The sequence below is a fragment of the Lepus europaeus genome, chromosome 11 (genome assembly GCF_033115175.1).
Source record: "Lepus europaeus isolate LE1 chromosome 11, mLepTim1.pri, whole genome shotgun sequence".
NCBI lineage: Eukaryota > Metazoa > Chordata > Mammalia > Lagomorpha > Leporidae > Lepus > Lepus europaeus.
In genome coordinates this window covers 52,256,843-52,284,329 of record NC_084837.1, presented here as the reverse complement: position 1 = coordinate 52,284,329, position 27,487 = coordinate 52,256,843, and the positions used below count along the sequence as shown (strand labels likewise).

General features: G+C 40.8%; 1 gene segment (V, D, J or C); it reads left to right on the top strand.

The window, feature by feature from the left end:
* Positions 1-10,524: 10,524 nt before the first annotated feature.
* On the top strand, positions 10,525-11,109 carry LOC133770492 (T cell receptor alpha variable 8-3-like). The segment is given in 2 exon segments: positions 10,525-10,607; positions 10,715-11,109. Coding segments are annotated over 2 exon segments (441 nt in total).
* The last annotated feature ends 16,378 nt before the right edge of the window (positions 11,110-27,487 follow it).

Below are 27,487 nucleotides of genomic sequence, written 5' to 3'. Positions count from 1 at the left end.
TTTTCCTTGTTATACTATGACTGTATTAAGTGGACTGTCTGCTTTTGGAGGAGCCTTAGAGGCTTGAGATGGGTGTGGCCAGAGAGCTCTGCTTGGTTCTTCAGGGTTAAGGTTGTGCCAAAGGTGACACATTCAGGTTAGACGTGGTAAATCTCTCTCTCTTTATTTACTTACTTACTTATTTATTTATTTATTTTTGATTCAGAAGGGAAGTAATACCACACAGCTGAGCGGAATTCAAGGTAGTCAGCTTCTGATCTCTGGCTTCTGTGGGTATATCATTCATCTGCTTTTTCCCAAAGACCACACAAAGAATCTGTGCTGCCCTCAGCGTGGGCTCAAATTCTCCTGCAGTCTCCCACCGGGTTGCCAAGGTTACCGAATTGTAAGATTTCTGTAGATTACTCACGTGAACTCTGTGAGTTCTCTCACCCACTGTCTCTTTTTTCACCACCTCAGTTCATTAGTTCCACCTGTTCACTAGGTCCTAACCTCCTGTTATTTCACCCCCCCCCCCCCCCCGCCTCCCAGAGTCAGGTTCTTCTGTTTGACTGAGGGTGGGTGCAGATCTGAGGTTGCGCATAGCCCTGAGGTCACACAGCTTTTACAAATGTCCAAAATGGTGCCTGCTCTTTGTCTCTTGCTCGCCTTTGCGAGGTGGGCGGAGAGAGAGAAACTCGTCCATACCAGTCTCTCTCTCTCTCTTTTTTTTTTTTTCCTCTCTCCTGTAGTTAGCCTAGTGAACTTTCCCCAGCAGGGCTTCAAGCCTAGTTCCCTCTAGGCTCTATCTGCCACTCCCCTGCCAATGTCTCGGTTACTGACCTCACCTGCTCTTCCAGCGCAGATGCGTAGCCTCCATTGTTGGGCTCTGGAGTCGTGGGCGTCCTTGCTCTCCCCACAGGTCGTCTGTGTCACATCAACTAGATCTGGAAGAGTTTACTCTGCAGTTTTTCCCCTGAGCCTTTCCCTGAAATGACAATAACTCCACTTTTATTAAACTATCTTTTCCTGGACTATCAGTGTGCATCCTCACTATTCCGCCTTCTTGGCTCCGCCCTCCCAGTTGTTAAAGTCTTAAAACTCTCATATAACCACATGTCTGTCATTAGTTTAGTTTTCACTTCTTATATATGGTACCTCTTCTCATGTTCATTTCCATTATTTTAAAAATGAAAAAAATTCTAAACAGCAATTTATAAAACATCATGATCAACAATGTGGTCAAAACTCACATTGATGTAGCATCTGCTGTAATTATTTCAGAATCATCTGATTACAAAACATAGTTCTCTAGTATATAGATATATACAATAGCAACTAGATAAGAACTTCCTTATCTCACAGTGTAATGGATTGCACAATATCAGTTGGGACAATTTTCTTCATCCCTTGTAATGCACTCCCTTTATTTTTTGGGAGAATTCCAAATTATATTTCCTATAATCACTTTCTTTTAGTGCATATTTTAGTTATTGTAAATGAGAAACTTTTGTGTTAAAGTAAGAACGTGAAGACATGATTCTACTGCAGGGTGTATCGGCAGGCAACCAAGATTTCCAGGTGTGGTTTGTTTGATTACTTGGTTTCTTCTTGAGAATCATTCACTTTGGAGTTGCAGATGGCTCAGATTAACATATACCAGGCTTTCCTGCAGTCAGTCTATCTCATCTTTGTCTCATGAGCCCTTCCAAAGGTTGCAGGTCCAATTTTTTGTATTAAAGATATTTCTTCTTAAAATATTTGAATTTGTTTCTTTCTCTGAATAATCCTTGGTAAATCTTGGTAATACATCTTGGAAAACCCAAGGTCTTGAAGCAGGACTCTTGAGGTCAGGTCATCTGAATAAATGTTATTATTTGGGAATTAGCTTAAGCAAGTTTTGTCATTCATCACACAGTTCTATGATACTCCTCTCACATCTACTGCTATAATTCCTCAGTGCCACACATTTTCTTATGGACTAATGGTGTGGATAATGGATTTTCTCAGAAGATTTTAGAATTGCTATAACACAAGAGACAAGGTTGACTTGGAAAAAGTAAAAGACATGCTGGAAAGTGAAACTGCTCACTCGATTTTGGCTTAGACTTCTGATTATGTAGGTTAGACTTGTGTGGCAGAAGATCCAGGAAAAGAAGGATGACACTCCTTGGTCACAGGATTTAACAAAGGGGAGCACAGAAAAGGCAAAGAGGGAAATGATTATGAACCCAAACAATATCCAGACCTAAACTTTCTACCAAAAGACTGGAGCTTGTTAGAACTGACATTTTGTTGTAGGAGCATAAAGTTTCTTTCTCTGGGGAAGAGTGAACTTCCCAGGACACATAATGAAAAAGGCTTCCATTTTCAAAGAGAAATGTCGGTGATGGCTTGTCAAGAAACAAGCACCTTTCCTCTTCTTCAAGTTTGTCATCTGAATAGCAGAGGATATTTGTTATAAGTGGGCAAGAACAGCAACTATGAAATATAGTTGTTTTTATATTGCAATTTTAGTACAATCATAAAAGGAGAATGGTTTGAACAATCTGTGAGGATTGTAGGTTTTCCCATGCTGACCCTAGAAGTGTTGCACTGTAACCTTGACTTTTTGTAGGTTATTTCTCCCAAAATTTGTAAATCTCTGCAGCACTGATTGCATCAAAACCACGTGAGGAGATTGTTTACTTTCTATAATTTAATTTTGAAGACTTGGTTTTATATTTAAGTGGAGAGACTGCCCAAATATATTAATTTAATCAAGAGTTATCTCATATAAAAGTAAATTTATTCCTTGCTATAGAGTGATTCTGTTCACCACCAGAAATATCTAAACTATGCTAAATGCTGAGATTGAGCTCATCCTTTGGTTTTCTCAGGCAAATCATGATTCTGTGAGGAATCTGTGCTGTGGTGAAAATAATTAATTCAATTATATTGGTTAATGTGTTACACAGATAGACACATGTAGATATCATATTTAAGGTAAAATTTCCATTAGATGTTCAAAACAAATGTTTTGAAGGACATGTTATAAAGAATTCTAGGCATTATTAAAATCCTAGGAGAGTAGAAAATGACAGAACAGATTATTTTGTAGGAATCTAATAACTCCAATTATTGTATTCCTTCAATGCTAAAAGTTACATATTTTCATGTTTTAATCTATGTATAAATTATAGAATTTACTTTTTTCTCTCAAAAACTTTTATTAAAATGTGTTTATTACAATTGATATCTTCTGGATATGGAACTAAAGTAGTGAAGAGAAGAACAACTCTCTGCTGTCCCAAATAATCTACTAATGATTAATCATGTGTTAATGGAGTCCCTTTGATTTTATACTAAAACTGCTTCTAGGCTATTTCAGTGGATCACAAGATAGCCAAAAATGGCTACACATGTAAGACAAAGTAGGGCAAATCCTTTTCAGAAATGTAGTGATATTGAGTTTCCATGTCTGATAGTGTGCTGGGAAAATACATCTATGATGAATATCAACTATTCTTTTTAGACCATCTGATAGCTAACACATGTCTTAGAAAATAAGCCAGAGGTGAAGATAGGGGAATGGGACTGACATTTGAGATAATGGGTCAACAATGCTTTGAGTTTGGCCTCTTGCCCACAAGAGGGCACATCCTCCTACATGTACACATTTCCTGCTTTAATTCTGAGCTCATACTCATCCTTTTACTGTGCTGTTAAACTTCCTTTTTACTAAGAAGCCAAGACTCACGGACAAATGCTCAGAAGTGTAAACACAAAAGTGTTCAAAATGAACACTTTTCTAGGATCACTGCCTTTGCTATTCTTATTGCTTGGTGAGTACAGTGCAGTTAATGCTTGGTCTTATTCCATTATGTCTGTGATGGAGTCTTTAACCACGTTTTTCTAAAGGCTATAGCCCAGATCACCCCTAAAGTAACTTGCATTGTTACTATTATTATTTTTTTCAGGAGGAGGCAATGGAGATTCGGTGACCCAGACTGAAGGCCAAGTGACCTTTTTTGAAGGGGCTTCGCTGACTGTGAACTGCTCCTATGAAAGCACCCAGTACCCCACCCTTTTCTGGTATGTCCAGTATCCTGGGCAAGGTCCACAGCTCCTCCTGAAAGCCACGAAAGCCAATGAGAAGGGAAGCAACAGAGGTTTTGAAGCCTTGTACAATAAAGACAGCAGCTCCTTCCACTTGGAGAAATCGTCAGTGCAAGAGTCCGACTCGGCCGTGTACTACTGTGCTCTGAGAGACACAGTGACAGGGACTGCAGGGGGAGCTGAGCACAAACTGAGCAGCAGGGAAGGGCCTGGTGCTGAGTGCCTACTGGGGACACTGCTGCCACTCACCACCAACTCCAGCACTCTCAGAGTGAGAGCCATCCAGGTAGGCTCTGAGAAAACAGGAGAGAAAAAAAAGCAGACAAGTTTCCCCTGTCCCCCACACTTGCCATGATGAGGGACAGTGAGAGTGGACTCAGACTCTCACCTTAATTCCTCAACTCTGCCTGAAATGCATGATTTTCCATGTATAGAATCTCAATTTGAATGAAATGGTCTAATCGTTCATCCTTGCAGGAATTTCTAGCCTTGTCTGAGGTCTTCCAGGGAGACACTGTGTTGAGACACAGCTGTGACAGATGAGGCTGCAAATGCTTCAGGTTTCCCTGACAAGCTGGGAAATGAAAGGATGATTTCCTAGGGAAGCTTCAGACTCCAAAATAATAAGTAATATTATGAATAATAATATTATGAATAATAATAAGTAATAATATGAAACACATAGAAGGACGACAGAAGACGGAGTCCTAGGTGTTTTCCCACACCTATGGAAAAAGATGATCAATTAATTCTTAGTCTTTCTTTAGAGGAAATTACATTGCACAAATAGATTGGTGTTTTCCAAACAGATGACTCGTGACCAGAAATTATAGAAAGTTCTATAAATGTATAGAAATTATAAAATGTATAAATTTATATATCCCACAATAAACTCAGTGAGCTGCTTTTCTCTCAGCAAGGCATTACTCAAGGTAGTTAGGCATTGTCTAGGGTCTACTGAAGGAAAATCCTGTTGACATGAAATTCACTATCTGTCAGCTTTTGGCAGGAGAACATAGACAATGATGGGAAAAATTCATCAAATTAGTCATCCAAGAATATTTTCAAGAGATGAATGATCTGTGTTTCCAGATTGAAAGGGTATACTAAGTACTGTGGATGACACATTATGAGAGAATTTCAGTACACCAGGGTGGGGGTGGGGGAGCTCACCTAAGTGATCTGTCTGGTTAGGATGCTTGGGACACCACCATCACATTTCAGAGTGCCTGGGTTCAAGTTCTGGTTCTGCTTCAGTTTCCAGCTTCCTGCTAATGTGTATCTTGGGAGGCAGCAGTGTTGGCTCCACGTAGTTGGGCCCTGTTGCCCATGTGGGAGACCTGGATTGAGTTCCAGGCTCCTAGATTTGGCTAGCTCCAGCCCTGACTATAGTTAGGCATCTGAGGAGTAAATCAGTGGAGGAGATCTCTCTCTACCTTTCTAATTAAAAAAATAAAAATTTTTATGAGGCATTAGAATAAATATTCCAGCTCCCAAAATTTCACATTCAGGTATCCTTCCTCCACTAGTATTTTTTTAACCACACAAAATTTATCAGAATGTTGCTTTTACGATTATTTTAAATATTTTACCCAATTTAAATTTGGTGTAAACATAGCTCTTCTAACTTCACTCTGTGTTAGAACAGAATATATATTTACATATATATCTTTCAGATTAAAAATAGAAATTTCATAAAATATTATTTCAAAGAGATCAAGGTACTACAAAACAATGGTAAAGGACAGAGTACGAGATTTTATGCTTTGCAATGAGAAGAATGAAGTTTGACTTTCTTATTTTATTTAAGGAATACAAACTTGATGCATTTGATATATACAAATTTTGGAACATAGTGATTCTTCCCTCCTTACCTCTTTCCCACCCACATACCCACCCCTCTTCCTCTTCCCTCTCCCTTTCCCATTCTTTTTTTTTTTTCAAAGATCAATGTTCCATTAATTTTATACTCATAAGATTAATCATACACATTATTGTTTATAGTCCTGGGGTATACTCTTGAGGAACAGTGTTTTTTCTACTTACTGCTTGGTGAATTCTTTATTTAGTGGAGGGTTAAGCTAGTGATTATAAAGGAAATTGGAAGAACACCATTGTAAAAATTAAAAGAAAAAGAAGAAAAGGAGGAGAAAAGAGGGTGGAATTGGGGGTAGCAGGGAGGGAAGTATCATTATGCTACTCAGACAGTATAAATGAGGGGCCAGCACCCTGGCGCAGTAGGTTGAGGCACTGCAGGCAGAGGCTTAAGCTACTACACCACAGCGCCAACATCCCATTATGGGCGTCGGTTCAAGTCCTGGATGCTCCTCTTCTGATCCAGCTCTCTGCTTATGGCCTGGGAAAGCAGTGGAAGATGGCCCAAGTGCTTGAGCCCTGGCACCCATGTGGGAGACCCAGAAGCTCCTGGCCCCTGGCTTCTGATCACCTCAGCTCTGATCTTTTTGGTATTCTGGGGAGTGAACCAGAGGATAGAAGACCTTTCTCTCTGTCTCTCCCTCTCTTTGTAAATAAATAAATAAAAAAAAAAAACAACTTGTATATATGAAATGCATGAAATTGATTCCCTTTGTATAAATAAAAGCAAAAAGACTGTACAGTATTGGTGGCAGAACTAAAACTTTGAGATGGGTTATGAAATAACAGAGTCTTGCTGGCGCTGTGGCTCACTTGGCTAATCCTCCGCCTATGGCACCGGCACCCTGGGTTCTAGTCCCGGTTGGGGCACTGGATTCTGTCCCAGTTGCTCCTCTTCCAGTCCAGCTCTCTGCTGTGGCCTGGGAAGGCAGTGGAGGATGGCCCAAGTGCTTGGGCTCTGCACCCGCATGGGAGACCAGGATAAGCACCTGGCTCCTGGCTTTGGATTGGCGCAGCGTGCCAGCGGTAGCAGCCTTTTGGGGGGTGAACCAGCAAAAGGAAGACCTTCCTCTCTCTCTCTCTCTCTCTCTCTCTCTCTCTCTATCTATCTAACTCTGCCTGTCAAAAAATAAATAAATAAAAATAAATAAACAAAAAAAGAAATAACAGAGTCTAAGAATGATATTTAGTGGTATAAAATAATCATTTTAAGGAGCTTTGCTGGAAAAGGAGAAGTAAAAAGGGATCGATGGGTATCCACATGCAAAATTATGAAATTTGCCCTTCTTTACATAATACATAAAATTGTTTTAATTGATAATACACTAAAATGTAGCATCTAAAATTATTCTAAAAACCTTTTGAATAAACATATTAAATCTTCATGATATTGGATTAGGCAAATTCTTTGATATGACACCAAAGGGAAAAATAACAAAATAAAAATGTATAATGGACTCTATCATAATTAGAAAAGCATATGCTTTGGGGCTGGCGCCGTGGTGCACTAGGTTAATCCTCTGCTTGCGGTGCCGGCATCCCATATGGGTGCCGGTTCTAGTCCCGGGTGCTCCTCTTCCAGTCCAGCTTCTGCTGTGGCCCGGGTGCTTGGGCCCCTGCACCCACATGGGAGACTGGAAAGAAGCACCTGGCTCCTGGCTTCAGATTGGCACAGCTCTGGATGTTGCAGCCATTTGGGGAGTGAAGCAATGGAAGGAAGACCTTTTCTCTGTCTCTCTCTCACTGTCTGTAACTCTACCTGTCAAATAAATAAAAATAAAGTCTTTAAAAAAAAGAAATGTATATGCTTTAAAGTTAATTATTAATAAAGTAAAAAAGAACCCCCAAATAGGAGAAACAATTTTTAAAGAAGATTTATTTATTTATTTGAAAGGCAGAGTTACAAAGAGGCAGAAGCAGAGAAAGAGAAGTCTTCCTTCCACTAGTTCACTCCCCAGATGGCTCCAGTGTCTGGAGCTGGGTGGATTTGAAGCCAAGACCCTAATCTGCTTTTCAGATGGCAGCTAGAGTGATCCTTTTAAAAGATAAGTAGAAGTTCTCCCAAAGCAACAGACAAAAACAGCAACGATATTTTCCCCCACACCCCACAACCCAACAATTTCCTATTTCTGAAAGGGTAAAAACAAAGCTGTTGTATTGACTTGAATGTTTTATTCATTCAGACGCTATGAGTAGTAATCCTTACTCTGTTCAGCGCCACCCATGGGTCTTTTCACTTCTTTCTCTGTGTAGAAACTACCCACTTGAATATGTACATGGCTCCTGTTCCAACTTTTTCTCAAATCTCATCTGTGTGAAGTCTACAATAAACACTAATAACACCTCTCATTGCTCAGTATGTGAAATGTATTGCTCTTTAATTCTCCATAATATGTATATCCACAGATACTTTTTTCTTTCTCCTTCAATAGATTTTATTCTCTTTGAGAGAAGCGCTTTTGTCTTGTATACATTTCTATATTCTCTGCCATTATAGTGCTTGTGTTATAGTAAAACATCTTTAAATATTTGTTCAATTAATAAATGGGTAGGAAAATTTGTTACTGCTACAAAAAGGCTACCAGATTTTAATTAAACAAATTTGTTCAAGAAAGAAAAGAATTATTTGTGCCTGTCTTGTGCCAGAACATATTGAGAGATGGTATGTAGTCAATATTTGCAGTTCTGATACAAGTTACATCCATGTGAGTTCATGGAGGACTTACTCCATGTTACCACTAGTTTATCTACATAATCACATTTACTGCTTTAGTTTCCTTTTCCTTTATGAAAGATTTTTTTTAATTTTTCTTAGATTTTAATGGAGCATGAATAGCAGTCTTCTACACGGCATGTGAAGACTCATCCATCTTCGTTGCAGTTAATATGTTTCTCAGAATGCTGTCCACATTCTTGACTGAGCATATACTACTGATTTAGGCATGTTTATTTTCTAAAAATTATGTATTTATTTTCATTTTACTAGTGCATGTGTGTGTATGTGAGAGAGAGAGAGAGAGTATCTGAGATATATTCATGCATTTCCCATTAGCCTTGCACACACAGGATGGGCCAGGTTGAACCCATTCTGTGTTTCAAATGCCAGCAGGACCCAACCCCTCGGGCAATCACCTGCTGCCTCCCATGGTCTGCATTAGCAGGAAGCTGCAGTCAGAAGTGGATCTGCAAATTGAAACAGGCCCTCCACAATGGGATACAGGTTTCTCCAGTGTCTTAACTGCTGTGCCAAATGCCCATATCTGAAGGATGTTGCTGATTGTATTCTTCTTCAATGATGAGGTGTTGCTTTTGTCACCACAGAATTGGAGGAGAATTCTTTGAATTCTTCCAGTACGGAGGAAGCAGCTCTGTTCCAAGGCATCACAAAATCCTGTGGCCTTTGACTTTGTACACATTGGGTTTGGCCAATTCACAGCAACTTTGAGATGAGTTAAAATTGCTATCAACCAGAAAGCCAGTAGAAATGGCTCCTCATAGCTTGTTTTTTACTATGATTTCCCATCCAAATTCTAATTATCAGTATGATTTCATACACTTTCTGTATTCTGGAACTACGTAGAAATCTCTCCTTTTCAGATGAGCTTTATTCTTACTCTTATGCATTTTGGTTTATTCCCTTTTATATGTTTGTGCTTTTAGTTAGGAAGAAATTTGAAAGTGAAGGGAGTGAGCATATATATACATACATAGGTCTCAGGTACCTGAGGTCCACAGCCATAGATTCCACACTGAAAAACCGGATGGTCACCCAACCTTCCATGTGAGGGCAATCTTGGCAGGTAGGGGCAAATGAATGAATGATCCAGGGAGAGGGCTTGGTTCCTGCTCAAAGAATCACAGAACAGAAGCATTTGATTTTGCAAAAATGTTTCCGTTGACCACAGAAAAAATGTTGAAATTTCTCCGATCTCACGTTTAGGGGATTAATCTGTGTGATTGGATCTATTATGGCCCCCAGCGTTTTCTGTAGATGTGTTTCCTTTAGCTGTAGTGGTAAAGGCCTCCAATTCATAGCTGCACCTGGTCATTAGTACAGGGACAATACTATTATTTTATGGGTCCCAAAGAACATATCTCTACCTTCCTCCATCACCACCAAGGCAGAACCTGGTCATGGAAAGCTCAGCCTGAGCCTGAGGTCGGATTCCAATGAGTCTCATGGACTTGGGTTGGAAACCAGATACACTTTCTTTTAGCAACAGGTTTTTAGTGAAGTGACTTGGGAAAAATAACCCTGTTTGTGGCACTTTTGGTGTATCCTCTGATACAGCTTTAGCACCTGGGGGCCTGTGTTTCCTCGCCTGACCTCCAGAGGGCGATGCTGCACAGACGAGAGGTCTTGTTGCTGATGATCTCAGATGCTCCTCTTCGCCGCAGTTCACTGAGATCTTTGCAGACAAGTGGCAAGAACCAGAGATCAAGAACATCCAGCCTCATTTTAGAGCCTTTGTGCTTTTACCTAAGCAAGGACCTTGCACATCCCGACTTTCCTCACATATCTGGATTCCAAGGTCTTGTCGGCGGCCACTCTCCCGCCTGCTCTCGGGAGATCTTCCAGAAAAGCCTGCAGTGTTCCCACGCCTCAGCCATGCTCCTGGTGCTCATCCCGGTGCTGGGGCTCCAATGGGCCCTGAGTGAGTAGAGTTTCTCTGTGGTCTCTGCTTCCACAGGTTCCGGCCGGAAACGCTTACTTTTCACGGGGACCCCGGCACTGCGCTCACCGCCCGCATTGCTTTTCCAGGAGACGCCAGAGCCCAGACCGTGACCCAGCCCGACGCCCAGGTCGCTGTGTCTGAAGGAGCCGCCCTGAAGCTGAGGTGCAACTACTCCTATGGGGGATCTGTTTATCTCTTCTGGTACGTCCAGTACCCGGGCCAAGGCCCCCAGCTCCTCCTCAAGTACCTGTCAGGGGACGCCCGGGTTCCCGGCATCAGAGGCTTTGAGGCTGAGTTTAAGAAGAGCGAGTCTTCCTTCCACCTGAGGAAAGCCTCAGTGCAGGGGAGCGACGCGGCCCGGTACTTGTGCGCAGTGACTGCCACAGTGCCTGGGCCTGCAGGGGGAGCCGGACACAAACCTCGGAGGAGCAGAGATCTGAGAGCTCTTCCTGTGGTTTTCTTTTCTTTTTTTCCTTTTTAAAAGATTTCCTGTTATAAGATGATAAAGGAGATAGAGAGAGCTGGGCTGAGACCCTGGTACTTCTACATTATTCTTCAATTCTTGCTGCGCTCCAGGTCTCATAAACTTTATTTAAAGAGTCCTGCGTGCATTGTGAAAACCACATTACACCAGCGTCAGTGTTCTAGAATGACGGGGAGACCGTGTTCTTACCGTGTAAGAATCGAGTCCTCAAGGACTTGGGCTGGGCTGCCTGAAGGAGCTCTCGGCTACTAAGTGGGGACAGAGCCAGGAGAAGCTGGGTTTCTGATTCAACATCTGTGAATCTCAACTAAGGGAGAAAACCGAAGATGAGCGCCTTATGCGAGTGTGGCCTCCTTGTCTACTTGGTTATTCATAGCAGATTTTCTTGGAATTCATGTTCCCACTCTGTTGCAGTTAACGTGCCAGACCACTTTGTCAGAATTTAAGTGCTTCTATTTAGGGGGGATTGTGACATTTATTTGGCAACATTAGGAGATTGATTAGAATCGTGAAGGGCAAGGAAAACTCTAACAATCCTGTGAGAGCCTGCAGTTACTTAAGAAAAGTGCGGGAGAATGGAGATTCATTATAAAGACAGTAAAGACAAAAGTTGTTATATAATGAAGTTCATTATAAAGTGTTTCTCCAAAGACGTTCACAGCCATGAAAGTCGTTTCCTATTATTTTGCTATCTTTCATTCTGCTAACATTCCTCAGAAATTTGGTGGGTGATCCCTTTTCCTTCTTTCTTGTAGCAATTTTCTCATTGCTTCCACACTGTTCTTATATGATTCCACATTTGAAATATTGAAGATTGAGCCTTCTATGCCAACGTCATATGACTTTGGTAAAATTCGTCGTATGAATTTGGTAAATTCACCAGTGCCAATCTCTGCTAAATACTGGTGTGAATTTGCAATGAACACTAGGAAGTCATGTGGCCTAGTAAGAATTGAATGTTTCTGTCTAGGGAAAATGGGAAAGGAGGAGGGGGCCACTCTCTCCTTGTTATTTGGCTCACAATATGATATGTAGCATGACCTGTGCACAGGAGCCCTCACCATGTAAACAGAAGAGGTAGGCCATGGCCAGTATTATCCATTAGTTAATAGCAAACCAGGCTATCAGTCTGTTTAGGACATAATAATATGTTTATATGTGCAAACTGGATTTGAGTGATTGTTGGGAGAGTATAGGAAGGCAGATGGGAGTAAAGACAAAAGTTGTGAAAAACAAATCAGTAGTCACTGACTATTTCCCTTCCCCACTCCCTCTCCTCTTTTTTATCTTCGGCACTGTGCTCTTGAGTAATTGCAGCCAGAGGGCTAATTTCAGGTCCATTACCAACTTCAGTGACATTGCCCAAAGGGTCTACAGTGGGCACTTTCCTAAGATGTGTGTGAGGAGAACTGCCAGTTTCTTCTGAATGACTCAAGTTTGCTATCAGAGAACAAGTAAGTTCTACACCAAGGACCCCCGATTAGAGGGCATCTTACCCAATCGCAATGCTACCTAAGAAATCAAAGTAAACGCCTGCCTTCTTTCTTTCCACCCTTCATTCCTTCCTTCTAAATATGTATTTATACTATTATATGCTTTTTATGAGAAAATTCCCACAATAAAGCTTTATATTATAAAAGTAGAAATCCTTCATTATTTTATCCATGAAATTAATATTTCTGGCTTTTCATAAGAGTTTTTGACTTTAAATAAAATCAACAGGGGCTGGAGCTGTGGCACAGTGGGTAAAGCTGCCACCTGCAGTGCTTACATCCCATATGGGAGCTGGTTTGAGTCCCGGCTGCTCCACTTCCAATTTAATTACCTGCTAGTGCAAATGGGAAAGTAGCAGAGGATATCCCAAGTACTTGGGTCCCTAACTTATGTGGAGGACCTGGATGAAGCTCCTGGCTCCTGACTTCAGCCTGGCCCAGCCCTGCCATGTGACCATTTAGAGAGTGAACCAGCTGACAGAAAATCTCTTTCTCTGTCTCTTTGCTTCTGCTCCTCCCTTTCTGTAAGTCTGCCTTTCAAATAAATAAATAAATCTTAAAAAATGAAACCAACTGATATTACTGCATACCCTGTCACACAGAGGGCAGTCAGCCTAATTGACAAGTGGAACAGTTTACTGAAGACTGACTTACAACAAGAAGTGAAGACAGCACCCTGAAGGGGTGGGGATTTGTTTCTTAAAATGCACCAGGTGAGTTGAATCAGAGACCATTATATGTTGGTATCTCCCACATAGACATAATACATAGGTCTAGGATCTAAAACATGGAAGTCTTTATAGCTCATAATTAATATACTTCTAGTTTCCCACCCTGCCACCTTTATACTGTGTTGATTTGGAAGTATTAGTCTGTAAGGGAAGCATTTTTCCACTAGAGGAAATAGACATGGGTGTACTTTATGCATATGTGACTACCTTTTGGACAATTTGTGTTCCTTCACCAATGAACCAACGTGAAAGGAAAAAGTCAATTAGTTGTAGTAATTGATTTGACCATGAAGAGGAAATTGAGTTGCTTCTACACAGTGGAACCAGGAAATATGTTTGAAGTCTCTTAGTGTTTCCTTGCCCAGAGCTAAAGCTTAATGGATAACTGCAGCAGCCAAAAGGAGCAAGACAAGGGAGGTCTCAGACCTTTCTGGAATAAAAGTCTGAGTCACCCAGACCAGCGGAGAACTTGGCTGAAGGCTTGAGAAATACCCAGTAGGAACAGAAGGAAGAATCCATAGATATCAATTACATCTGTGACCACTTAGGGAAACAAAGACTGTGCATAGACGCTCCGTTCAGTGGAATGTTAACGAAAATATCTTCAAAAGTCACTGCGAACCCTCTGCACAGGACTCATGAGTGGCTTCAGCTTGTGGCTGAGAGCTGCTGAAGTGTAATGCTAAGAGGCTGTGTTCCAAGATGGTGACGTTCTTTAAATTTTTTCTTACACAAGTAGATGTACAAAGGAAGGAAACATGACAACCTTTAAGTGATTCATGAAAACCCTAGTAACTCCTCACCATTTGAAATTCAAAGTTTAAGACATTTTGGCATCTCTTCATTTCAAATAATAGAGATTCTAGAAAGTAGTACAAGTTCTAATCTCCAAATAATTTTCAAATAGCTAAGAAAATTATAATTTCTTGCCATGTAGTGTTGTTTGTATTATATGATCAATTTTCTTTTTTTACTTTAAAAATTATTTATTAGAGAGAGAGAGATACTTCTTATTCCATGATTCACTCACCAAATGCCAGCAATGGTCCTTGGAGCTGGGGACTCCATACGGTTTTCCAGTGTGAGTGGCAGAAAACCCATCACAGGTGTCAGTATCTGCAGTAGTAACAGTTGGAATTGGGAGCCACAGACATCAAATCCAGGATCTCTCTTTTATTAAATTTTTTAATTTTAATTTTTAATTCATTTTAACAGATTAAGTGTTATTTGTAGATATAATTGTTTTTTTAAGATTGATTTTATTTATCTGAAAGACAGAGTTACAGAGAGAGGTAGAGGCAGAGAGAGAGAGGTCTTCCATTTGCTGGTTCACTCCTGAGATGGCTGCAACGGCCAGAGCTGCGCTGATCCAAAGCCAGGAACCAGGAGCTTCTTCCAAATCTTCTACACGGGTGCAGGGGCCCAAGCACTTGGGCCATCTTCCACTGCTTTCCCGGGCCACGGCAGAGAGCTGGACAGGAAGTGGAGCAGCCGGGTCTCGAACCAGCACCCATATGGGATGCCGGCGCTTCATGCCAGGGCGTTAACCTACTGCGCCACAGCAATGGCCCCAACCTTTTTGTTTGTTTGTTTTAAATATTGTTTTTTAAAAGGATTTATTTTATTTATTTATAAAGTGAGAGTTACCCAGAGAGAGGGATAGACAGGGAGAGAGGGAGAGAGGGAGAAAGGGAGAGAGAGAGAGAGAGAGGGAGAGAGAGAGAGAGAGAGAGATCTATCTTCCATCCACTGTTTCTGTTTCATTCTCAGCCAAGTCAAAGCCAGAATCCAGGAGCTTCATCTGTGTCTCCCACATGAGTGGCAGGGGCCCAAACACTTGGACTATCTTCTGCTGCTTTCCCAGGCCATTAGCAGGGAGGTGAATCAGGTGCTGGGACTTGAACCATCACTCAATGGGATGCCAGCATCACAGGTGGCGGCTTTATCCCCTGAGCCACAATGTCAGAGCTGACACAGGTGTTTAACTTATGGCTTAACCACTACACCAGATGTTTGATTCTCAGATTTCTTGTTTGTTTTATTTTAGGTTTGTGTCATACAAAGTGTGCAGATTTTTAATTTAATTCATTCTGATAATTTTTAATATATATTTCTGATTACTATAGGGTCTTTATTTTTTTAAAGATTTATTTATTTATTTGAAAGTCAGAGTTACACAGAGAGAGAAGGAGAAGGAGAGAGAGAGAGAGAGAGAGAGAGAGAGAGAGAGAGAGAGAGGTCTTCCATCCATTGGTTCACTCCCCAATAGGCTGCAACAGCCAGAGCTGCGCCAGGAGTCAGGAGCTTCTTCCAGGTCTCCTACATGGGTGCAGGGGCCCAAGGACTTGGGCCATCCTCTGCTGCTTTCCCATAGCAGAGAGCTGGATCAGAAGTGGAGCAACCAGGACTCAAACCTGTGCCATATGGGATGCCAGCACTGCAGGCAGCGGCTTTACACACTATGCCACAGTGCTGGCCCCACCATAGAGTCTTTTGTAGTGTTTTGGCATTGATTGGCATGCCCTTGTCGTCTTTGTCTGCTTCTCTTCTCCCCCTCCCCCTCCCCCTCCCCCTCCCCCTTCTTCTTCTTCTTCTTCTTCTTCTTCTTCTTCTTCTTCTTCTTCTTCTTCTTCTGTCTTCAGTAGCATTGATAGTTTTCTTTTTTCTCTCTACTGATTTAGAAAATGAAACTTGTTCTTACAAGTTTCCTTAATTTACCTATCTCTCTATATCTATCATCTCTCTCTCTCTCTCTCTCTGTGTGTGTCTTATACACACACGCACGTACACACACAGAATCTTCTATGCTCAAAGCTATTCTAGAACATTTTCCCTGTGCAAGCTGTTCTCTTTTCCTTTTGTTGATTTACTATATTAGAATGACCTCAGTGGCTCGTCAGAGCAAACTCCACACTGGTTATACACCAGGACAGCATTTTCAGAGAGAATTTATTAAATGCGTCAACAAATGCCCCCAAAGGAAAATCATGCAAAACGAAACTACAACACAATAAGCGCCGTGTGCAGCTACTCCCTTCTTCCTCAGTGCCTCTGTCCCTCTCTGCCTGATCCTCCCTCTGCCCTGGGTACTTTTCACCTAGGGATCAAATGGGTTGCTTTTACCTCCTCCTCTTCTCTGTAGTCGTGGTTTGTGTGAATGAAGAGGAATGTTTCACAAGGCTTGCTGCAGTGTTGTATTCCATAGTTTAAAAAGGAAAAAACACCGTAAGTGTTCATTCCTAGGGGAAGGGTTGCATCCACTCATGGCTATCCCTAATGTGGGACAATGGAGCAGAAGGACCTACAGGTGTTAGTACAGGTCGATTATTGAGTTTAAAAAGTAAATTCCAGGGGTCAGTGCTGTGGTGTAGCGGGTAAAGCCACCACCTGCAGTGCTGGCATCCCATATGGGCGCTGGTTTGAGTCCCGGCTGCTCAACTTCCCATCCAGCTCTCTGCTATGGCCTGGGAAAGCAGTAGAAGATGGCCCAAGTCCTTGGGTCCCTGCACCCACATGGGAGACCCAGAAGAGGCTCCTGGCTCCTGGCTTCAGATTGGCACAGCTCTGGCCATTGTGGCAAATTGGGGAGTGAACCAACAGATGGAAGACCTCTCTCTCTCTCTGTCTCTCCTTTTCTCTCTGTTTAACTCTTTCAAATAAATAAAAAAATCTTTTAAAAAAAGTAAGTTCCAGAAAATTATGTATAAAATACATCATCCTGTGTTAAATAAACTATAAATAAAATACAATATACTTATAAATATTCAGTTTCTTCAAATCTGGTATTGTATGGAAATCTAGAATAAAACTCCTGAACACATACCTCCAAGTAATTAAGGTGAATAAAGAATAAGAGTAGTAAATGTGAAAGAACTAGAACTCAGTGTGGTGGTTAAATGGGATTTTAATCTCCAAGCAATGTTTTATTATTCTTGACAGTGTGTTTAGTTGTGAATTCTCCTTAATGCTAAAAATCAGTAAAAATTCACGAGCGTTATCTTAAGGGCTCATCCATACTCTCTTCAACTCTACTTCTACAAAAATTGGGAAAGGGAAAGGAGAAAATGACCATATGGTATTCTTTGTAATGTTTTGTCCAGTCGCTCCATGTGTCAGTATTTCTCCTGCCTCTGGACTTGTTCAGCTTTTACTGTACAATTCTTTTGGGGTTCTCCTTAATTGTATTATAGTTATGTGTGTTTTTGTGGTCTCCATAGACAGAAAAGTAGTGTTTCATCACATTTGATTTACTTGCATGCATGTATTTCAAAATTTCCTTCACCAATATAAACTTATTTTTTAATTTTGCATTTCCATGCACTTTTTGAAGTACCCAGTATAGGTAAAGCCTAGTAAATTGCTCACTAACAGTAAAATTTTAATGTATATTTATGGATTTATTTTGACTTAGAGAAATCAAATTACAGCCAGCGATGAGGTCTAGGTGAGGTTTTGTTTTCTGATCACCTGCATTTTTTCCGTCAGGAACCTGGCATGAATGAAGGTGACGTTGTGTGACTTCTGAGATTAACAGTTAGTTGGTCTGAAGTAGTCTTTGTTGATGGTTTCTGTCCACTAGGGGGCACTCTGGGCTGCGCTAATTGACTTTTTCTGAGGGTCCCAAGAGCTGGACTTAAGAGAGACTAGACGACAGATAGCAGTCAGATCACAAGGAGGGTGCAGGAGAGGGTATGTTTGTGTGTCATTCATCTCAGGTTATTAACTGTCCTTCTTTACAGAACTTCAGAGAGCTGGAGCCTGGAGTTCTGTAAATTCACTGGGAGGTTGATTCTCTGAGGAGAGGCAAGAGAACTTGGATTTTACTGGGCGTTGTGAGCACAGAAGCTCAACAGAAAACATTTTCATTTTCTGTTTTCAAATTTTACTTTGTATTATTAAAATTTCCCAAACTCACTGTCCTGAAAATTATTCCCATGCTTCAGATGTTGGATATGTTCATGTATCCTCTCTGAGTCTAGAAGGAAAAATGATAAATAGAAGAAAAGATAATGAACAAAAATAGAAGAGGAAAAGGAAGAAGACAATACTTAATTTGACCATCCTTGTGTGGCAAGATTAGAATCTGCTATGTGGGATTCAGGGTGAATGAGGAGAGAGTTGGGCAAAAGGGGAGAAGTAGAAATTAAATTAGAATAGATATCATACACATATCTTTTAAGAAACCTTAACTCCTATTAGAACCATTTTCTATGCAGATAGTGAACATTTGTTATGAGTTTTTAGAACTCTTATGATTTCACGAATTTACCTTTGTCTTTTTATTTTAAGAGATTTATTTTTTATTTATTTGAAAGAGTTATATATAGAGAGAGGTAGAGACAGAGAGGTCTTCCATCTGCTGGTTCACTCCGCAAATGGCTGCAATGGCCAGAGGCAAGCCGATCCAAAGTCAGGAGTCAGGAGCCTCTTCTGGGTCTCCCACAAGGGTGCAGGAGCCATCTTCTACTGCTTTCCCAGGTCATAGCAGAGAGCTGGATAGGAAGTGGAGCAGCCAGGACTAGAACCGGCGCCCATATGGGATGCTAGCACTTAAAGCCGGGGCTTTAACCCACTGCGCCACGGTGTCAGCCCAAGAAGAATTTGCATTTGGAAGGGGAGTTTGGTCAGACTCTGATTAAGACTTCTGTTCTCGCATTGGGAAGCCCGAGTTTGATGCCTAGCTTTGACTTTTGATTCCAGCTTCCTGCCAATATATACCTTTGGTGGTATCATCATGGCTCAAGTGACTGGGTTTCTGTCAAACAAGTGGGAGTTCTGGATTGTGTTCTTGGATACAGGCTTCAGCTTGGCCCAGCCCATTCACAGCAATTGTAGACACTGAGGGAGTGAACCTATGGTTGGAAACTCTCTATGTGTATCTGTCAGTGTTTGTCTCCCTGCTGCTCAAATAAACAAAAATTTAAAAAAAAGTACTCACTACTTCAGTAAACAAAGCAATCCATTAAATATTATTAAATGCATGTTATTTTCAAACTGTTGAATTCGAACCCTACATAGGGTTTTTCTGCTTAACCCAGTTGAAAAAAAGCCATTGATTCTTCCCTGGAGTACCATCCACTGTCCTTACACACTTTCTCACTTCTCTTCCATAAACTGTTTAAGAAAAAATAGCTTTCATCCTGGAAAAGTTGTCTGCTGCCCCCCTGCACTGCTCACACTTACAGTGCTGGAGCTGATACTGTGCAGTCTCACTGGGACGTGTTGGGTGGAGTTTCCTGTTATGATGATTGACAGAGCTTAGATGTGAATGGTTCTTTATGAATTTCACGGAACCTGTTGACTATAAGAACAAAGTCTGGACCCAAGACTTAATAACCAGTAGAGTAGGAGTGACAGCATCCCAACAACCAGGCAAGGAGCCATGGGAAGAAGACTGGCGGCTCTGCTGGGGCTTCTGTTGGCTCAGATTTTCTGTGAGTTGGGATTATCCCAGAGGGAGGTAAGGGGTTTTCCACAGGTGGAAGGGAGGATGTGGGGAGCTGAACAAGGCTCTGACACGGTCTTACCCCCTCAAGGGGTGTTTGTTGGGATATTTTACAGTTTTGGAAACTGCATCATTGGTTAACCAGCAATGTCATATATGTTGCTTTTCCATTCCAAGCAGGGGCAAACGGGCTGGAGGTGAAGCAGAGTCCTTCATGGCTGAGTGTCCAGGAGGGTGCCAGCCCTACCCTGAACTGTACTTTTTCTACTTCAGTGAGAGGTGTACAGTGGTTCCAACAAAATCCTGAGAGCGGCCTCGTCAGTCTGTTCTTCATAGCTTCAGGGACAAAACAGAATGGAAGGTTGAAGGCAACAGTTAATTCTCAGGAGCGCTACAGCACCCTCCACATCACAGCCACCCAACTGGAAGACTCAGGCACCTACCTCTGTGCAGCAGAGGCACAGTGATGCCAGGGCATCTGTAACCTGGACCCAAACTGCAGCTGGGCTTCAGCCCCAGCCCTACCACAGGAGGGGCACGTGGCTTCTGCAGTAGCATTTGTGCTGCTTTGGGTTTTCTGATTGATGTTGGACCACTTTTATCTCTGCTAAGTTAGACATTTCAGGAGTGTCATTTTACTTGGCTTTCATATGCTTTTCTTCCCAGAAATCGCTGTACAGGAGTGAAGTTCTAATATGGAATCATGGAACAACTGATAAAGATGTCAGTGTATTGTATTGTCACAATGGTCTCCCTGGTGGAGCATACATAACCTACATATAAATTGCTGTGGTGAGAAGGAGGACTTAGAAAAATACATGGTAGTCTACAAATAGAAATGTCTCAATGCCTCAATTAATTGTAGGTAGTTCAAGTTTCCAGGAAAAAGGAAGAGCATGTGAGATGTATATGTGTATGTATATGGTATGTGAAAAATATTTAATGTCATTCAGTGTCAGGCACTCTATTTAGGCTATTACATGCATGATCTAAGTACTGATAATACCTCTCCACTTTGCACACAACTAAATTCGGTACTATACAGTATAACTAATCTATCTGATCACATAATTATTGAAATGGGGTGGTGGGGTAGGATTCCCACTGAGTGAATTTGACATCATAGCATTTATTCTGAGCTATGCTGTATAGAAGAGTCCAGAATCACAATATGCACATGAGTTGTGCTGATTTAATCTATACAGTGTGCTTACATACATCATTGACAAAAATGTTCTTTTTTAATCTTTTCTAAATAGCACTTTACAAGGAAGAGCTCATTGAACTTCTCATTTTGTTACATTAAATATATTTTCATTTCTTGCATTTTGAATGAGTCTATTATCCATGATTTTGTAACATCATTCAAGGTCTGAGATACAAATCAGAAAGCTTCCACAACTACTTTAAAGAAATCCGTTTCTGCTGTAGCCACAAATTGAGATGTCTGACAATCAAAACCAAAGTTTAAACATGCAGTGGTTCAATGACAGCATGTAGAATTCCAACCTTGCCAAATACTTTATGTTAATATAGAGTCGTGACCAGGAAGGAACAGGATCCTTAGCACTGAAATGAAGCCACATGAGTAGACTCCAGTGAAGACAGGAACATGACCAACCTCTTGGGTTAGACCTGTTCAGTGGCTAAAGGCCTCAATCCCAGGAAGAGTCTAGTTCTCTGCTCAATGCTTTGCTATTGCTGTCTCAAATTCTTAATAATTGTATTTTTTAACTAAGGCTTAAAATTAAGTTCAGACTTATGTGAACCTGATTTATATTAACAGCTAAATAGTTTTAGAAAACCTATTCTACTGGACATATCAAGCTTTGATTTACTCAAACATATTTATCAGGTAATTATGCAAATATTGTCGTAGTATATAATATAGTCCTAAGAGTTCTGGTATCAATTATGTCAACAGAAATATTCTTCTCAAATTGAAAATGATGAGGAATTCTGTTTATAATCTTGCATTTCTAGAGCAACTGACTCTGCATTCCATCATGATACTTGGAAATAAAGTTGCTAAAAGTATCAATTTTTTTTCTTTTTTTTTAAACTGTTTAATTTTTTTTTTGACAGGCAGAGCGGACAGTGAGAGAGAGAGAGACAGAGAGAAAGGTCTTCCTTTTTGCCGTTGGTTCACCCCTCAATGGCCGCTGTGGCCAGCGCGCTGATCCGAAGCCAGGAGCCAGGTGCTTCTCCTGGTCTCCCATGGGGTGCAGGGCCCAAGCACTTGGGCCATCCTCCACTGCCTTCCCAGGCCACAGCAGAGAGCTGGCCTGGAAGAGGGGCAACCAGGACAGAATCCGGTGCCCCGACCGGGACTAGAACCCGGGGTCCGACGCCGCAGGCAGAGGATTAGCCTATTGAGCCACGGCGCCGGCCCAAAAGTATCAATTTTTATAGCAAATAAATTTTCAGAAATGAGAGCTGGAAAAATATTACTATCAATTGAGGTATATTATAATTTTTATTATACAAATTATGATACGAACATGCATTTTGAAATTTGCAAATTTATATCATGACTGTTATATCATTATAAACTATACTGTGTTTTGTAAGCAATAAAATATTTTTAAATAGGGATTTTCATTTATTGCTTCATAGCAAATTTATCCTGCAATGTGAACAAAGGACCCCAAATTTTAATTTTGCTCTGAGTGTCATAAATTACGTAGCCAGTCATCACTGGGAATCATGAACTCCCAAAGCTGAACTTGGAAGGAGAGAGCTGAAACCCAGAAAGCAATCAGACTATTTTAGAATGTGCTTTTTTTTTTGCTTTACATATTAGTAAACTCAACTACCACTTCCTCATTCTCCAAGTTGCTGAGTTGTTTTTTTCCCTACAACAAACAGATGGTACATTGTAGATAATGTATGAAATAAATCTCCAGAAAGATGCATTCTAATTGGCCATGGCTCAACAGAGTTTAATTTCATATCATTAACTGTGATTTTCTTCATTGTATTCCATTTTGCTATGGATTTGGGTTTTCCTTGACTCATAATTCATCACTGATATTACAGGAGAAGTGAAAATTTAGACAAAAACTTATCTGAAAGATCATGTCTCTGTTTCTGAAGAGACCCAAGGATTGGATAGCAGTGACTTCAGACACACCAGTTTGAATGTGGACATAATAATGATCTTGGAGTTCCAGGATGCAGGACAAGTTCTCTCCACTCTCATACAACTTCATGTTGCATAAACCAGTTCTTAACAAACATTTACCATATTAAATAATATAAACACATTTTAGAGATAGAAGAGCCCTTAGAAATCCTTTGTCCAAATTTATTTTGCTAAGGTAGATACTATACATAAGGTGCTAGTATGAATCTGATAGTAAGTGAGCTGGTGGAAAGAAACTAGATTTCCTTGATTTGTTCTTAGCATTATTTCCCCTGTGTCATTCCTGAAGCACCATATTGCTGGACAATGAGAATATGCCTAATGAAACCAAGACACTTCCATCTCTGCATTTTTGGCCTTGAAAAGCCTTGGTCCAATCAGTTTGGTCATCAGAATGGGTGTTCCAATTTGTATAAATATTTAACATTTCAGGTAGGAAAGGTGGTTCAGGCTAACTCATTGTTATTCTGTTAACAAACCAGTCCATCAGACTGTGGCTTTTGAAGGAGTGAACCAAAAGTGATGGCACCACCCTCAACATTCAGGTGATGAATAAGTATTTTCCTAAAAAATGGCAATGTGTGTTTATTATTCCAGGTGGGCACCCCTTAAGAATGAAAACACAATGAATATAATTCATGCATTATCAGCCAAAATGATTATTAGAATTGGGAGACTAAGGGGAGCCTTGTCCCCACACAGCAGACAGTCCACGAAGGTGCTAGAAAAGCTTTCCCAGGCCAGTACTTTGGCAATGAGTCAGGCAATATTCAAATGAATAATTGTGGGGCTGGGAATTTTGTGGTGATGCCTGTGTTATGATTATAATACAGGGCAGATTCCAATATGGTGGAAAGGGGAGAGAGCTTACTGCACTAGTCTAGGGGAAGATAGTTAAAAAATAGTGGAGAAAGTACAATCTCAGGGAAGAGATGGGGAGAAAACTGCAAAGGAAACTCCAAACAAATTAGAGGGCTACTGTGGCTCTATGAGGAGGGTGTGGACATGCACAGCTCAGGATCCCAGCAGGCAAAAACTGAATAATGAAACTATGAGATATGTACACCATGGAATACTACACAATGGTAAAAAATGAAATGCTGTCATTTGCAACAAAATGGATAAAACTAGAAAACATATACTTAGTGAAATAAGCCAGTTCCAAATGCACAAATACCATATGTTCTCCCTGATCTGTGGTAATTAATAGAGCACCTAAAAGGTAATCTATGGAAGTGAAATTGACACTTTGAGGTGTTATGACTTTGAACAGCCCTTGTCTCAGCTGTTGAGGAACAGTTTTTTTTTTTATACTATTTGTTGAACTCTTTGCTTAGTATAAAGTTAATATCATTTGTATAAAGTTAATCAAAATATATCTTAGTAAGAAATAAGAATGGGAATAGGAGAGGAAGGAGGAAGTAGGGAGGGAGTGCAGTTGGGAGGAGGGTACGGTGGGAAGAATTACTATGTTCTTAAAGTTGTATTTATGAAATGCATGAAGTTTGTATATCTTGAATGAAAGATTTCTGGGAAATTAATTATTATATGGAACTGTGCTCCATATGAATCATCTTATTCAGACCATTACATTCAGTTGTGGTTCCATAAATCAAGAGGGCAAATATGAGATCTAGTACTGAGCCTATTGGAAGAATAATGAAGACATTTGAGCTTTATTCATGTTCTTGTGGCTTGGCTGCAACTGAACTATGTGTTCATGGTTTTGAGGCAACAGAGTGTATTAGTGAATATGTCTTATAAATGCAGTGAGAAGACTGACTTCAACAAGTTTGTGGGAAAATGGAAATCAAACACATTTTTGTGCAATAAAAATTAGAAATTAGTGTATAGTTTTTTCCATAATGTTCAATTTACATGCATTTTTTGAATGCCACTAGTGTTAACCTAAAATATATATCAAAGAAGAGAGAAACACATTTTGTCTAACAAAGGATTTGAGAATTCTATCATGTGGGAAATGAGTGATAGAATATGAAGTTCTTAGAATGGAGAATTTTTTTAAATATTTATTTATTTATTTGAAAATAAGAGAGAGAGAGGTGAGGGAGAGAGAGAGAGAGAGAGAGAGAGAGAGAGAGAGGTCTTCCATCCGATGCTTCACTCCCCAATTGGCCGCAATGGCCAGAGCTGTGCCTATTCGAAGCCAAGAGCCAGGAGCTTTTTCTAGGTTTTCCATGTGGATGCAGGAGCCCAGGCACTTGGGCCATCTTCTGCTGTTCTCCCAGGCCACAGCGGAGAGCTGGACAGGAAGTGGAACAGCCGGGTCTTGAACCCGTGTCCATTTGGGATGCCAGCAAGTCAGGCCATGGCATTAACCCGCTGCGCCACAGTGCCGGCCCCAGAATGGAGAATTTTTATATTTGTACAAGCATGCATTTTACATATATGAGAATTTATGTGCATTTATATAATGAAATGAGATTGTTTCTCATAACTTTCCTTACATCCTTAATGTTGTGAAATGTGAGTGAGGGGTTAGATATATTCTCTATCACTCCGTGAGAGAAATGAATTCAAGTCACGGGAACAGGGCTTCCACTTCTGGAGACAAGGGAGTCTATGCTTCCCAGGAATAATGTCTCTAAATTCTTTAGGCCCTTTTTCCTATTTGTACTAACCTCACACCACACATCTGCAACTTTTAGGCTTTCACAGATTTATTTTTGGAGAGGTATCAGAAAGTATCAAGAAATTAAAGGAGACGAGAAGGAGCAGTTGGCAGAGGGAGATGACCCTGGGAATTTACAGAATATACAGGATTTACTACTATCTTGGGGGAAAGGATATTTTAGTGGAGTTTTTGAGAAAAAGTGATAGAGTATGAAACCTGAGCCAGCAACATCCAAGGCAGTAGAAATCCATTGTAGGAGGGTTGCTTGCATTCTAAAGGAATTTCCACCAAGGCTTTAAGCCAACCACTGCCTTTAAGGACACACTCTTTTAATATCATCCATTTTTATTTCAGAAAATAAAGATATACCCCCAAATAAACATACATGGAGTTACATTTTTTGAATTTCCAGCCTCATGATTTCTGAGAATTTCTACTCTTTCTTTCATTACTTAGCAGAATATAAGCTACATAGCAGTAGAAAAGGATTTCTTAAGAAGATGTTAGATTTCTCATTGCATAGCAACCCAATCTATAGGCCAAATGGTTTCTTAAGTTTGTAATACAAATATCTCTTGGAACTTATTCGATGCTCCTTTGTCACTGAGATTTTATTTTATTTTTTTGACAGGTAGAGTTATAGACAGAGAGAGAGACAGAGAGAAAGGTCTTCCTTCCGTTGGTTCACCTCCCAAATGGCTGCTACGGTTGGTTCTGCGCCGATCTGAAGCCAGGAGCCAGGCGCTTCCTCCTGGTCTCCCATGCAGGTGCAGGGGGCCCAAGCACATGGGCCATCCTCCACTGCCACCCCGGGTCATAGCAGAGAGGCTGAACTGGAAGAGAAGCAGCCGGGACAGAATCCGGCACCCATATGGGATGCTGGCACCACAGGTGGAGGATTAACCAAGTGAGCCATGGAGCCGGCCCTTGCATGCTCTTTTAAGGAGGAGTTTTTTCTGTGGCTGACAAATCCTGATAATTGATTTGGCTGAGAAGGAAGGTATGTTCTTTTGCTATGAGGGTGAACCAAGGTATTTTCTTCATTTCAAACATGTAAACTCAGTCCATCATGGAATAAGCATCAATAGTATCTACTTATTTCCAATAATGACTCAAAAAGGTGCATAAATATCAACTTTTGTCTTTACATATTTACTGTGCATTTAATCTCTGATCAAAGACCTAATTTATTTGATCTACTGCTGCTTTCACACATCCGAGTTCCTCCTTGGTTAAGAGAACACTTACCCAGCAAGTTCAGTAGTTAGAGCTGTGACCACTAGATGGTAGTGTACCTATGGTGATGCAGAGTATGGGGCCGTTCATTTGAGTGGATTTTGAATGAAAGGCTTACAGCAGAGGCAAAACCTTTTTCTAATTGGCTGGGTAAACAATATGAGATACCAAAATGCTTGCTAGAGAAAAGAAGGGTCAACCCGAGACTAGAAGTAGCTCTCCTGGCTGGAGATTGCAGGTCTAATTGATCTCATCTAGAGAGAACACTGAAGACATCCATTGGAGCTTCATTCATGCTCTTGTTGCTGCAGCTGAACTGTGAGTTGAGAGTTTTTTGTTTTGTTTTGTTTTAGAATGAAGTGTATTTGTGGATGTCCAGGGAGAAGTCTGGCTTTATTCAGGTGTCCTCTATTTATTGTTGGGAGAGAAAATTCTGGACAGTAATGATTGGCTTTTTACTTCTGCACAGGGATGAGCCAAGCAGAGAATGTGGAGCAGCTTCCTTCTACTCTGAGTGTCCAGGAAGGAGACAGCTCTGCTATCAACTGTACTTATTCCAACGATGCTTTTAGCTATTTCCCATGGTATAAACAAGAACCTGGACAGGGTCTCCAGCTCATCATAGACATTCGCTCAAATCTGGAGAACAAGCAAGACCAAAGGCTCACTGTTTCACTGAATAAGGTGGCC